Consider the following 15600-nt stretch of genomic DNA (forward strand, 5'->3'; position numbering starts at 1 on the left):
CCAAGCCCACCAAGATGAACTGTGCGGAGCGCACGAGCACGGCACGCGACCATCGGGAGCACCTGGACACGGCGCAGCCCCACCCCTATTCTGGCTCCACCCGCGGCAGCCAGCCCCGCCCCTCTCGGCTCTTTCCTGGGTGTAGTCTCGTGGGCCGGCCCCGTTTGGCTCCCCCTATCAAGGGCGTCCCCTGACCCGCTCCGCCCCGCCCCCGGCATGGCTCCGCCCCCTTGTCCGCAGGCCAGGCCCCGCCCCCGCTCACGGCGCCGCGCTCTCCTCATAAAGCTGTCGTTGGCGTTTTCGCCCTGGTGGGCATCTGGGAGGCGGAAGTGGCCTCCGTGAGCGCAGGGACATGGCGTCGGGCGGCGCCTGCAGCTCCAGCCCTTCCGCGGAGCGGTTGCCCCCTCCCTTTCCCGGGGCCGAAGGGGACGCGGACAGCGACTCCGAGGGCGAGGACATCTTCACCGGCGCCGTGAGTCCGCCCGGGCCCCTGGGGCTCCCGAGCGTTGCTGCGGCCGGGGAGCGCTGGGCGCTGGAAAGCAGCGAGCTCCCGTCTGTCGGAGCCGTTGCCGAGCTCTGCCGTGAGGGGCTGGAGGAGCCCGGGGCCAAGGGAGGCGCCGGGACACCGCTGGGCCCCGGTTCTCAGTGGCGCTGGCGGAAGCCGGGTCGGTCTCCTCTCGCGAGCTGGTGTGGGGGCTGGAGCTCCTGGCTGGGGAGTGACTGTAGCGCTTGACTAGCCCTTGATCGCAGGGTCTCCAGTTACATCCTCTCCTATCAGGAGCAGGCAGGGAGGGACGCTACCTAATTGCTAAAGTACGAGTGATTCACAGCTCTACCACTGACTTCATGTGTGCCCCAGGGAACATTCCTTAGCCTCTCTGTGCTCCTTCCCTTGGAAAGTAGGGATAATAATTGGCCTTTTAAAGGGGTGTGAAGATTGGGTTGCAAAGAGATCTGAAAAGTCAAATCCAGTGACTGCTTATAATGTTGGCCTCCAATGGAATATCTGTGGGTAGATATAAACTAAATGTTACAAACAAGTCCCTTTGCTGAGTTGCTGTCTCGATCTTAATTTACATTAGGTCAGCTGCTTAGAAATCACTAATACAAATGTGTTACCATAGGAACCCTTGTCATGGACTACGAGAAATCTTTACTTTTTTGGTTATAATATTCTACATCACAAATAGCCCTAATTCTTAATACCTGTAGTCAGAGAAATCTAAACATCACTAGGACTAGGCCTACACTAGGAGGGAGATCAATCTAAGTTATGCAACTTCAGCTATGTGAATAACCTAGCTGAAGTCGATGTACTTAGATCGACTTAACTGTGGTGTTTTCGCTGTGGTGTCGACTGCTGCTGCTGCTCCCCTGTTGACTCTGCCTGTGCCTCTCCCAGAGGTGAAGTACAGGAGTTGATAAGAGAGCGCTCAGGGGTCAATTTCATGTGTCTAAACTAAATGTGATAAATTGATCCCCACTGGATTGATCGCTGCCTGCTGATCTGGGGGGTAATGTAGAAATACCCTAGGACACAGGGGAAAACATTGAAGGGAGTCATTCTGTAACTGACTGCTTAAGAATTTTTGGCAAAACCCCATGGCTTGGCATAGCTAACAATAGATAAATTAGTCTTTCAGTCTGGGTATGGTTACACTAAGGAAATGTGTGTTGCTGGCATGTTTCATCAGGCTTTGTGATGTGGTGAGAGTTTTTTGTTGCACTTGTACCAGCAGTGAACTCTTTTCAACACAACTTGGGGGGGAGAGGGAATTTCCTAGGGAGGCTAGTGCTTGAGTGAAAAATATCACTTTATTGTAAAGTAGGCTGCCTTTTAAAAAGGAGGAGAGGGAGAAAAAAGACCTGTCAGGGCTTTATGAACATTAGCTGCACATTCACATCAGCACATCATTCTAGGGCTGTGTGAAAAGTGATTGAGGGGAAACATGTGACGTATGGATAGTCATCAAACTAATCTGCATTATAATGAGAGCTGACAGTGGCTACTACTTTGGCCCCCTGGGGCCAATTTCAATTTTTATTTACTGTTCTAGTATGTACCCCCCTTATATCTTCTGGAAATGCTCTACTGGCTCAATATGTAAGGTATTACATTTACAGAAGCAAGGTTTAAATATACTAACTTAAAACTTGATACCAGACTCTTATCAGGCATACAAGGAAAAAGCTGCAGAGAAAACCATTAACTCTTACCAATCTTCTCCTATGATTCTGTGCATATGCAATCCCCCTCTAGTGAACTGCTGGGAGAAAGCAAAGGAATTCTAGTGTTTTTCTCCTACTTGTGGATGCCCTTCCACACGTGGCCACCTCTGCTCTTGGCAGCATACCCTGCCTAGACCAGTAGTTTTCAACCAGGGGTTGGGGGGCTGGGAGCAGGTTTCAGGGAGTATGCTAAGCAGGGTCAGCATTAGACTCACTGGGGCCCAGGGCAGAAAGCCAAAGCCCAAACAGTGTAGCTTTGCAGGGGCAGGCAGTTGTCCTGCTTGCTATCCCCCAATACCAGCCCTGGCTTTTATATGCAGAAAACCAGTTGTGGCTCAGCTGGGCTGTGAAATCTTTATCATATGGGGGAGACTCAAAGAGAGATTGAGAGCCCCTGGCCTAGACTGTCCCAGAGAGTCCTGTTCTACATAAGGATGGGGAGATGCTGCCACTTTAATTGCCTGTCGAAGTCAGGGATCTCCTGGCTAGACTTAAGATGCCTGCATTTCCAGAATAGGGTGTGGGTGTAGGGTGAAAGGGAGAGGGGTCTCTGAGTGCACAAAGGCCTTCTTGCTTTTGTGTGGAAGTGTTACCTTAATTTATTTTTTATTCTTTGCGTTAACAGAAAATGTCACCTTTTGAAGCTGATTGAACATGCAGTAGTAGAGGATTTTAGGCTTGTGGTGTCTCCTTTTTATTTTTTTCCTTTTTTTGTCCTTTTATATACTTAAGAAGCAAAAGTTTCTGAAAGCATCTTGCACTTGAAAATCTGGTCTCATCTAGCCTGGAACTAGTTTAATAACAGCATAATGGCCAAGAACGAAAGTTGAACAACCAAGAAAAAGGTTTTTAAATCACTATTTCAGCGTTCTTTTGCTAACAGGTCAAAGTTCAATGAACCAACACTTTGGAGAAATAGTCTTAAAATTTCTAGACTCCTACACCCAGTCAAAGTGTGTGAGCTAACACATGTTCATGAAGAACCCCAGCAAGTTTTCCAACAGGGGAGGCCAAAGTTGATATTCCTAAGGAAAACCTTCTAGCTTGCATTTTTCCCCTCAAAGAAGCAAAGGGCACAAGACCAACTTCTAAAATCATCTAGTTAACTACTCTTTGACTAGGAAAAACAACTATAAAAGCTGTATCTGTACCTGTAGCGAAAAAGGGCTGCTAACAGGGAGTTTTGCAAGGGACTTTGGAAGGGGACAAGGGCCTCTTGCTGCTTTCTAAAACTCTAAACTAAACTACATTCAAAACTTTTTGATTTAAGCAAAACCCTTTCATTAACTAGGAGACCATGCAGGCAGAAGCCCAGCAGCAGAGTGGGGGGCTATCCAGTTTATTGCGCTGAGTGCAGCATGTATGATTACCTGCCCTGTGGTCGGGTGGCGTATGTGTGAATTCGGTGCAAGGAGCTCCTGGCCCTCAGACTGCATACAGGCTTTGGAGGCCAGGGTGGCGAAACTGGAGGAGCTAAGTGAGGCAGAGAGGTATGTTGATGAGGCTTTCTGGGACACTAGAATTGTCCCACTTCCCATCAGACGGCCCCTGCGCTGTTGAGGAGGATGAAAGGCCCAAGGAAGCAGAGCAGTCAATGGGAGCAGAGGGGAACTTTCCCATAATGGGGACCCTCCTTCCAGATGGTGTTAGGATATCCTCTTGCACTGAGGTTACCTCTCCGGGGAAGGGAACTCCAGTCACTAGGAAAAGGCAGGTGTTAGTAATGGGAGATTTGATCATTAGAAACATGGATAGCTGGGTGTCATGACCGGGAGAACTGTATGGTGACTTGCCTGCCTGGTGCAAAGGTTGCAGATCTCTCGAGGCATCTGAATAGACTTGTGTAGTGCTGGGGAGGAGCTGGTGGTCGTGGTACATGAAGGTACCAATGACATAGGGAAGGGTAGGAGAGATGTCTTGGAGGCCAAATTTAGGCTGTTAGGGAAGAGACTGAAATCCAGGACCTCTATGGTGGCATTCTCAGAAATGCTTCCAGTTCCATATGCAGGGCCAGGTAGGTAGGCAGAGCTTCAGAGTCTCAATGCCTGGATGAGACAGTGGTGTAGAGAGGAAGGGTTTAGATTCATTAGGAATTGAGGAAACTTTTGGGATGGGAGAGCCTATGCAGGAAGGATGGGCTCCACCTAAACCAAAGTGGAACCAGACTGCTGGCACTTAACCTTAAAAAGGTTGCAGAACAGTTTTTAAACTAGGAGATGTGGGGGTGTGGAAGCCAAGTGCTGCAGAGGATCATGTGGATTGGACAGACTTTTCTCTTAGGGGAGAGTCTATTGATAGAGATTCTCTAGGTTATAGTCAGTAGCAGAGGATGAAATAGGATAATGTAAGGGCCAGATCAGATGAGAAACATTCACCTAAAGAATCAGACACATCAGAAGAGGGCAGACAAATAACTAGTGACACTTTTTTTAAAGTGCTTGTACACAAATGCTAGAAGTCTAAATAATAAGATGGGTAAACTAGAGTGCCTCGTGATAAAGGAGGATATTGATGTAATAGGCATCACTGAAACCTGGTGGACTGAGGACAATCAATGGGACACAATCATTCTGGGGTACAAAATATATCCAAAGAACAGAACAGGTCATGTGAGGGGGAAGAAGGTGGCACTATATGTGAAAGAAAATGTAGAATCAAATGAAGTAAAAATCTTAAGTGAATCCACATGTTCCATAGAATCTCTGTGGATGGCAATTTCATGCCGTAATAAGAATATAACATTAGGGATCTATTGACCACCTGACCAGGACAGTGATAGTGATGATGAAATGCTCAGGGATATTAGAGAGGCTATCAAAACTAGAACTCAATAATAGTGGGGGATTTCAATTATCCCCATATTGACTGGGAACATGTCACCTCAGGATGAAATGAAGAGACAAAATTTCTCGATACGTTAAATAAATGCTTCTTGGAGCAGTCATACAGGAACCCATAAGGGGAGAGGCAACTCTAGATTTAGTCCTGAGTGGAGCGTAGAAGCTGGTCCAAGAGGTAACTATAACAGGACCGCTTGGAAATAGTGACCATAATATAATAACATTTAACATCCCTGTGGTGGGAACATCTCAACAGCCCAGTGCTGTGGCATTTAATTTAAAGAAGGGGAACTATACAAAAATGGGGGGGGGTTAGTTAAACAGAAATTAAACTACAGTCACTAAAGTGAAGTCTCTATAAGTTGCCTGGATGCTTTTTAAAGACACCATAATAGAGGCCCAACTTAAATGTATACCCCAAATTAAGAGAAACAGTAAATGAACTAAAAAAGAGCCACCGTAGCTCTTGTAACCATGTAAAAGAAACAGTGAGATAAAAAGACTTCCTTTAAAAAGTGGAAGTCAGATCCTAGTGAGGTAAATAGAAAGGAGCATAAACACTGCCAAATGAAGTGTAAAAATGTAATAAGAAAAGCCAAAGAGGAGTTTGAAGAACGGCTAGCCAAAAACTCAAAAGGTAATAACAAAATGTTTAAGTACATCAGAAGCAGGAAGCCTGCCAAACAACGAGTGGGGCCTCTGGTTCGAGATACAAAAGGAGCACTTAAAGATGATAAAGCCATTGCGGAGAAACTAAGTGGATTCTTTACTTCAGTCTTCACGGCTGAGGATGTTAGGGAGATTCCCAAACCTGAGCTGGCTTTTGTAGGTGACAAATCTGAGGAACTGTCACAGATTGAAGTGTCACTAGAGGAGGTTTTGGAATTAATTGATAAACTTAACATTAACAAGGCACCAGGACCAGATGGCATTCACCCAAGAGTTCTAAAAGAACTCAAATGTGAAGTTGCGGAACTATTAACTGAGGTTTGTAACCTGTCCTTTAAATCGGCCTCTGTACCCAGTGACTGGAAGATAGCTAATGTAACACCAATATTTAAAAGGGCTCTAGAGATGATCCCAGCAATTACAGACTGGTAAGTCTAATGTCGGTACCAGGCAAACTAGTCAAAACAATAGTAAATAAAATTGTCAGACACATAGAAGAACATGAATTGTTGGGCAAAAGTCAACATGGTTTCTGTAAAGGGAAATCATGTCTTACTAACCTATTAGAGTTCTTTGAAGGGGTCAACAAACATGTGGACAAGGGGATCCAGTGGACATAGTGTACTCAGATTTTCAGAAAGTCTTTGGTGAGGGACCTTGTCAGAGGCTCTTATGTAAATTAAGTTGTCATGGGATAAGAGGGAAGGTCCTTTCCTGGATTGAGAACTGGTTAAAAGACAGGGAACAAAGGGTAGGAATTAATGGTAAATTCTCAGAGTGGAGAGGGGTAACTAGTGGTGTTTCCCCTAGGGTCAGTCCTAGGACCAATCCTATTCAATTTACTCAAATGATCTGGAGAAAGGGGTAAAAAGTGAGGTGGCAAAGTTTGCAGATGATACTAAACTGCTCAAGATAGTGAAGACCAAAGCAGACTGTGAAGAGCTTCAAAAAGATCTCACAAAACTGACTGGGCAACAAAATGGCAAATGAAATATAATGTGGCTAAATGCAAAGTAATGCACATTGGGGGGGAAAAATAACCCCAGCTATATCTCCCATCATATTGTATGTAATTTAGCTACAACAAATCGGGAAAAATCTTGGAGTCACCGTGGATAGTTCTCTGAAGATGTCCACACAGTGTGCAGAGGTGGTCAAAAAAGCAAACAGGATGTTAAGAATCATTAAAAAGGGAATAGAGGATAAGAAGGAGAATATATTATGCTTATAAATCCATGGTACACCCACATTTTGAATGCTGTGTACAGATGTGGTCTCCTCACCTCAAAAAAAGAGATGCTGGCACTAGAAAAGGTTCAGAGAAGGGAAACTAAAATGATTAGGGGTTTGGAGAAGGTCCCATATGAGGAGAGGTTAAAGAGGCTAGGACTTTTCAGCTTGGAAAAGAGGAGACTAAGGGGGGATATGAGAGGTATATAAAATCAGGAGTGATGGGGAGAAAGTAGATAAAGAAAAGTTGTTTACTTATTCCCCATAATTACAAGAACTAGGGGTCACCAAATGAAATTAATAGGCTGCAGGTTTAAAACAAATAAAAGGAAGTTCTTCACACAGTGCACAGTCAGCTTGTGGAACTCCTTACCTGAGGCGGTTGTGAAGGCCTGGACTATAACAGCGTTTAAAAGAACTGGATAAATTCATGGAGGTTAAGTCCATTAATGGCTATTAGCCAAATGGGTAAGGAATGGTGTCCCTAGCCTCTGTTTGTCAGAGGGTAGAGATGGATGGCAGGAGAGAGATCACTTGATCGTTACCTGTTAGGTTCACTCCCCCTGGGGCACCTCATATTGGCCACTGTCGGCAGACAGGATACTGGGCTAGATGGACCTTTGGGACCCAGTACGGTCATTCTTGTGTATCCCTTAACATGTAACAGAAGGCTTGACATTGTCATCTCTTAGTCAAATATAACACTAATTGGTGACTGTAGCAAAACTTATCTTGTTACAGACAACATAGCTCTCAAAATCCAGCTTTGCAACCAGAGTAGTAAGTCCTTAGAGTAAATGTACAGTGTACATATTTTTCTCAGAAATTTTTTGAAAAAGGACACTCAAAGTAAAAAAGCTAACCTGTGAAATCTTAACTCTGGGAATCTCTTCACTATCTCTGTAATAAAAACTATTCGTAGCAAAACATCACTGGTGCTGTATTTGAAAATGAACACCTGAAATTCAGGGATGGTGGTCTTTGCTTCATGGGAAAGATTGCAGTTAAACAAACCTACTAGTTACACAGAAGGTTTAAAATAGAAACTGGTCTGGGGCCAAGTAGAATCTGTAGGTTGCAGGCATAAGAAAATGACTTGGTCAGACATAGCTGAAGTAACCCAGTGGTGAGAGGGAAGCTTTTCCTAGTGTGTATTGGTGCTGATCTGTCAGCTTCTGCAGAAACAGCGTCTCCTAACATGGAGATGCCAGCTTTATGGCTGTGAAGATGCTTCCAAATGTGACCTGAGATTGCTAGTAGACCAGCATCAGTGCTCATGCTTCTGCTGCTCATAGCTTTGCCAAGCAGCAGTTTCAAATCAACAAAACTGATCTCATTTGAGCTAATGGGATAATCTGTGGGTCCCAGTACAGTAACTTCTTGCTTAATGTTGTAGTTATGTTCCTGAGAGATGTGACTAAGTGAAACAATGTTAAGCAAATCCAATTTCTCAAAAAGAATTAATGTAAATGGGGGGGGGGGGGTGTTAGGTTCCAGGGAACACACAGAGTATAAGTTTTAAACAATTTAATACTAGTACACAACAATGATGTTTGTGGAGCTTGGCTGAGGTGGTGAAGTCAGAAGGTGGGATATTTCCCAGGGAATGCCTTACTGCTGAATGATGAAATGGCACTCAGCTGAGCCCTCAAGGGTTAACTCGTTGTTAATGTAGCCGCACACTCTACAAGGCAGCAGGAATGGAGGGAGGGGTGACAGCATGGCAGAGAGACAGATGCGCACTTTGTGTGCGCAAGAGAGATGCACATTACCCCTTAAAGTATGCTAGCCACACTTGAAGTACGTTGCCTTTTTAAGTAGATCATCAAGTTGAGGCAGCTGCTGCTGCCAGCAAGCTCCCTCTGTCCTGAGCCCTGTTGTGTGGTCGCCCCCCCATGGAGATGGGGGTAAGCAGGGGGGAGGGAGACACCCTGACATTAGCCCCACTTCCCCCACCCCCCACACAGCAAGCAGGAGGCACCAGGGAGCAGCTTCAAGGCAGAGGGCAGGAGCAGCACATGGCAGTGGGGGGAGAGACAGCTGAACTGCCTGCAATTGATAGCTTGCTGGATAGTTGCCACACAGGGAACTTAGGGGGGCTGCTAGTCCACCCTGGTTCCAAGCCCCCACCAGCTAGCTCCAACAGGCTGCTCTTCCTGCAAGCAGTGAACAAAGCAGGCAGCATTGCACAACTTTAAATGAGCATGTTTTCTAATTGGTCAGCAACATAACAATGTTAACTGGGATGACTTTAATTGAGGAGTTGCTGTACAAATGTTCTTATGCTACTACTTGGGGCAGAAGTTCTGAACAGCAGAGGCAGGTACTAGGATACTCTTTAGGGGTAGAATAGCAGATCCTCCCCACCACAGCAGTAAAGTGGCTCTGGAGAGGGAGAAGAAAAACAGCTGCATTTTTCCTTCAACAGCTAGAGGGGCTAGGTACATTAGATCTGATGCCAGTTAGCTGAAGACTCATGTGAAAGATGGAGCCATGCGAGGTGTCAGGAGGAACTTCCCAAAGGCCTTGCACTTGGATCTCTTGTTTCTCGTGAGCAGCTGTAGGGCTGGTCTACACCAAAAATTTATTGAGCATAGCTGCCTATCTCAGGGGTGAGACCCACAGCTATGCCACGCTAAGCCTCAGTATAGACAGTGCTAGGTTGGTGAAAGAATGCTTCTATCAGCCCAGCTACCACCTCTCAGAAGTGGATTAACTACAGCAACAGGAGAGCCCCTCCTGTCACTATAGAAAGCATCTATACTGACGTGCTGTAGCAATACTGCTGTAGCATTTTAAGTATCAATGTACCTTTTAGTCTTTACATTTGGGCCTTGTCTATCCTACATTTCCCATTGTTGCTAAACACTGGTCAGCATTACCAGTGTTGAGCCCCAGCCTGGGGAGAGGATGAGAGAATGACAGAAGTGAGCCATGTCACTGAGGCTAGGTCAACACTACCACTTCTGCAAATAAGCCACTCCTCTGAGCAACATAAGTTACACTGACCTAAGCACCAGTGTGGACAGCACTATGTTGACAGGAGAGCGTCTCCTACCAACATAGCTACCGGATCTCAGGGAGGTGGATTTATTTTGTCGACAGAAGAGTTCTCTTGCCTGTCTGCATAGAGTGTTTTCACCTGACTCACTACACTGGCACAGTGCTTCTAGTGTAGTATACTTCTGGAAGGTGCTTGGTACTGTGGTGGCAAGGGTGGTATAAGAACCTATTTCAAATAGAATGATGGGTTGCTGGCATGGCTGCTTCTAGCACTGTATAAACCTGTGTAGTACATTTCTAATCAACTTGATATCAAAAGCTGGTGGCAATCAGCCTGCATTGTTTCTAGTGTTGGTAATGCAGGCAGAAGCTAAACAAGTGTTGGCAACAGCTCTACATTTTTAGAAAGTAGAACTAGTGTAGACAAAGCCTGGATGTCTTTTGCTTTAAAAAAAAAAAAAAAGTCCAGCTCTGCATTAAGGAAACTTTAGAATGGTAACCTCCAGCTTGCAGCAAAATGCATGTCCTAAATCCTAATTCATTTCTAAAGCTCATTCTCTGCTTGCCTTTTGGGGTTCTAGCTCTTCCTCTGCTAGGCATCATGATGGCTGGAAGGGACTATCTGGAACAAAACTCTCTGGCCCACTCTGCCATATTGAGCAAAGCTTTGAAGATTCATGCAGTGTCTGAAGTTTCTTCACTTGCCTGAAAGATAGCTGTGCTGTCCTGTCCACATTAGCTAATGGAAACAAATTGGAGTTGTGTGTGCTTGTGGCAGCAGTCTTTGCAGATATACCAGGCAGACAGTAGTCAGGACTCAATGTAGAGATGCTTCCCAAATGCTCGACAGTGGTGCTTCAGCTCCTTCTGCTGTGCAGTTCATTGGGATCATTCTTGAATGACACTGGTCTGCCCTTTTTTTTTTACTAAAAGCTGCAGTATGAAACTGCTGACTGCACCTCTTTGCTGTTAAATAGATGTGCACTTCAAGCCTTCAGGTAAAAAATGAGTAGAAACTGCTAGGAGCTAAAAGATCCCTTGTTTAATTGATGTAGTAACATGGAGAGAGGAGGAACCAGAAATGGCCTGGCCATTCAGCAATTAATCAGTGACTTGGTAATCTGGATAAACATGTTAATAGTCCTGGCTGGACACTGCCTTTCCTTGACCCCTTCTCCACCTTATATCTGAATCCCTAGATAGGTAGAGGAAAGTCCTTGGTTTTTGTTTAACTCATGCCCTCTTCAGCTGATTAGTTCTGTATCTGTTGCTCCTGCCCCTGCCTATTAAGTGGTGGGAATTCCAGCAGTGATAAGTTGCTCTTAGACTTGCTGTGTAGGCACGTAAGCTGGAGTCCCATAGTAAAGAGACACTGGAATTGCCAGAACAGAGCAATGATCCATATAGTTGGGTATCCTTTATCAACAGTAGCCATTGCCAGAAGCTTTGGAGAAGAGCTCAGCCAGCCTCCAAAATCTACATATATACAATATTTTGGTGGCGGGAACTTCCTTTCTGGACTCACCTGAATACCACCTTGTACCTCAAAGTGTATATGGGCTGACAAACACCATGGTTTTCCTGTCTAGTGTAACTGCAAGTGAGATCCCTGTTTAGAAAAATGGATGGTCCTCTTGGATCTTACTAAACTCTTGCATTGATATCCTGTGGCAGTTTCACAAGGATAATACTCCCTAGTATTCTAGCCATTATAGGTCTTTGTCCTCCTGGCTCAGACATATATGTTAATAAGCAATGCTTGGAGGATCACAAAGCAGGACTTGGGAAAAAGCCACTTGCCAATGATAGTAGAGGACTTACCCTAGTGAATTGTGGGAGAGAAGGGTACAGAAGCAATGCTAGCCAATCCTGGAGAACAATTTAAGTCTGTCATTTGACTCTGAAGAGAGTGCTTCACTTGTGATTATGACCAATGCATTGGTGACTTCTGAGCTGTCTGCAGACCAGGAGTTTCTACTGCTGTTGGTAGCTTTTCCCAGCAGCCTACTGAATCTGACAAGACAGACAAGAGCAAGAGGGAGCTAAGATTGTCACTAGGGTCTTGCCCTTTCCTCTTGCTTGTGGTCTGCTTAAATTTTCATATCAGTCTCTGTCTAGTAGGTATCTGTCTTAAATATCTACCAATAGCTGAGATAAAAGGACAATAGAGAAACTCATCTTGAGAAAGGAGATGTGAAACTCTGTAGCTGTTACTGACCCATACATCCTCTTCTGCCTTGGTCAAATGCTCCATGTGAGTGCTATTGTATTACTTTTGATTCAGTTAATGGGCCCAGAGAGTCGATATTAATGTGACACTGTCACCATATAACACTTTAATATGTATGTAAAACACACATGTAACTGAAGAAAATTCACTCAATTTTAGTGCTTTATGTTGATTCTTTTCCTTGTGTATCTCCCAATCACTAAGTTTCCAGCCTTTTGGCATGAGTTTTCTAATGGTTTGTCACAGTACTAAGCAAGCAGAGACCTCTACTCCAAACACATCGCCTTCTTTTAATATTTAAGTCCCTTTTTCAGAGGATATGACCTCTTATTTCCCCATCATCTTTTTTGATGGGGAAGAAAAGATTTGTTCTAGTCACTTGAGTCAAGAACGAGTTGTTTTCTTGCTTTTAACAAAACAGACCAACAGGGCAGAAGATAGGGTGGGAGTGGAGCACAGTTGATACGTTTTAGGATACAGGGTGACTAATCAGTTATGACGAGATGCTTTGGCCTGGCAGATTGGCCACAGCAGCTGTTGCTCTGGACCTGGCTCACCTATTTCAGGGAGGCTATCTGGCTTCTTAGTCAAGTCCCTTCCCTTTATGGGGTCCTTCTCAGGCTGGTCAGAGCTGGATGGGCCATAGCATCTCATTATGCTGGTGTTGTGTAGTTAATCACAGGATCATATGAAAAGACCAGAGACAGGACAGGAGGAAGATAGTGGGAGATAGAAAGGGACACATGAGGTCAGAAAACATGGAGCAGAATCTTGCATGGATGAGACTGATTGCCACCACTTCACCAGCAAGGACATCGGGCATACCCACTTGTATGCCAAGTTTGGTGTTAGGATGAAAGTCCCTTAGCAGCAGCTGCAGTGGAAGGTCACCCCCCCCAAGTCTCTTTAAGGGCCCCCAAAAGGGGATGATGGATGGGCTATTCCATCCTTACCTTATTTTGTTAATCAATTAGGCCTCATTTCCAAAGTAACAGTTTTGGTCCATTGACTTCAGTCCCATATTCCTCTTGTTTACTGGGCATGCTCTTAACTGAAGAACTATAATTCCTGTCCTGCTGCTCAAGGCATATGTGAGGCAAATTAACATAGTTGGTACCTTTATGCTGGTTGCAGGCAGGCACTTCTTGCAGAATGAACTGAAATTCTTGCCTGCATGGATAGAACAAAAGACCATCTCCCTATTATATCTTTCCCATAGTCGTATGATAGTCTCTTCCTTCCAGAAGGGGAAGAATAATTCTGGCTATACAGATCTAGATGGGTGGCCTAAACTTGTGACTGCTAATGCTACAGTGAGAATGGCATGCCTATCTAGGTGACCTTTAGTATCTGGCCTGTAACCTAGATGTGTCCCCTTAATGTATTGACTGCCAAATGTGTTATGTAGGCTGCAACTTAGGCCTAGATTCACAGATGTAACTAGGCAACTAAGTCTCATTCTTAGGTGCCACTGCAATCCACGATTTTGTCTGCTGCCTAAAATCACATGATGCCTATATGGGGTATTTTGCATGGGGTAATAAAAGTTCCCTAGGCACCTGTATTTCTGCCACTGAGCATGTGTACTGTTACCTCACTCTAGTTGTCCAGGTATTTATCTCCCACCTAAGCACTGGAGCATTCATAAACCAGGGGAAGATACATGGAGGAGCATCTAGCTCATATGTACATATGAACAGCCATACTGGGTCAGACCAAAGATCCATCTAGCCCAATGCCCTGTCTTCCAACAGTGGCAAATGCCAAGTGCCCTGGAGGGAATGAACAGAACAGGTAGTCATCAAGTGGTCCATCCCCTGTCACCCATCCCTCACTTCTGTTTGCCAGAAGCTAGGAATGCCATCCCTGCCCATCCTGGCTAATAGCCATTGATGGACCTTTTCTCCATGAATTCATCTAGTTATTTTTTGAACCCTGTTATAGTCTTGGCCTTCACAACCTCTTCTGGCAAGGAGTTCCACAGGTTGACTGTTGTGCAGATGGGGAAAAAAAAATTTCCCTTTGTTAAACCTGCTGCCTATTAATTTCATTTAGTGATCCCTGGTTCTTGCAGTATTTACTCCTTCTCATAACACTTCCTTATTTACTTTCTCCATGCCAGACATGATTTTATAGACCTCTATCATATCCCCCCATCCCGCTTAGTTGGATTTTTCAGCTTTAATAAAACTTGTATTTTTTCCATCTCTCCTCATGTGGAATCTGTTCCATACCCCCAATCATTTTTGTTACCCTTTTCTGAACCTTTTCCAGTTCCAATATATCTTTTTTGAGATGGGGCAACCACATCTGCATGCAGTATTCTAGATGTGGGCATACCATGGATTTATATAGAGGCAATATATTATCTATCCCTTAATGATTCTCAAATTCTAGTTGCTTTTTTGACTGCTGCTGCACACTGAGTGGATGTTTTTAGAGAACTATCCACAATGACTTCAAGATGTTTCTTGAGCGGTAACAGCTAATTTAGACCCCATCGTTTTATATGGATAGTTGGGATTATGTTTTCCAATGTGCATTACTTTGCATTTATCAACACTGAATTTCATCTGCCCATTTGTTGCCCAATCACCCAGTTTTCAGAGATACTTTTGTAGCTCTTCACGGTCTGCTTGGGACTTAACTATTTTGAGTAGTTTTATATCATCTGCAAATTTTGCCACCTCACTGTTTACCCATTTTTTTGAGATCACTTATGAATATTACATAGGACTGGTTCCAATAAGACTTGCGGGACACCACTACTTACCTCTCTCCAGTCTGAAAACTGACTATTATTCTTACCCTTTGTTTCTTATCTTTTTAACCAGTTGCTGATCCATGAGAGGACCTTCCCTCTTATCCCATGACAGCTTCCTTTGCTTAAGAGCCTTTGAGGGACCTTGTTAAAGGCTTTCTGAAAACATAAGTACACTATATCCACTGGTTTTCCCCTTGTCCACGTGCTTGTTGACCCCCTCAAAGAATTCTAGTAGATTGGTGAGGCATGATTTCCCTTTACAGAAAACATATTGACTCTTCCTTCAACAAATCATGTTCATCTGTGTATTGTTTCCTCTAAGCTGTGTGGACATGTAGCAGTTTATCAGGGACCACACAGGTGCTCAAAGCTGCATTGGGGAAAGGCACCTCTTCCCTGGCCCCAGGCCCAGAGATGCAGCAGCCACAGAGACAGGGAGAGGCGGCTGCTGTGGCCAGGGAGAGGGCTGGGGGGGAGCAGCCTGCACACCAAGCCCCTCATCCCCAGCCCCACCCTAGAGCCCACACCCCCAGCTGGAGCCATCACCCCCCTGCACTTCAACCCTGTGCCCCAGACATGAGCCCCTTCCTGCATTCTGAGCCCCTTGGCCCCACCCCCACAACACATCACCTCCA

General features: G+C 45.0%; 1 protein-coding gene across 5 annotated transcripts in view; it reads left to right on the top strand.

Annotated features, from left to right (window-relative positions):
* The first annotated feature begins 305 nt into the window (after positions 1-305).
* SNX1 (sorting nexin 1) overlaps positions 306-15600 on the top strand; it is a 49537-nt gene continuing 34242 nt past the window's right edge. For 3 of the 5 annotated variants that reach the window (XR_007776266.1, XR_007776267.1, XM_050967438.1), the window contains exon 1: positions 307-472. Coding sequence is in view for 2 of the 5 variants with exons in the window: in XM_050967438.1 (XP_050823395.1) it covers positions 353-472 (120 nt within the window). In the remaining 3 variants the exon portion in view is untranslated. Of the gene's footprint in view, positions 473-15600 lie in introns of all 5 variants that reach the window. The other 2 variants (XR_007776264.1, XM_050967440.1) reach the window with 1 other exon arrangement.

This window comes from Gopherus flavomarginatus, chromosome 9 (assembly GCF_025201925.1).
Source record: "Gopherus flavomarginatus isolate rGopFla2 chromosome 9, rGopFla2.mat.asm, whole genome shotgun sequence".
Classification (NCBI taxonomy): domain Eukaryota; kingdom Metazoa; phylum Chordata; order Testudines; family Testudinidae; genus Gopherus; species Gopherus flavomarginatus.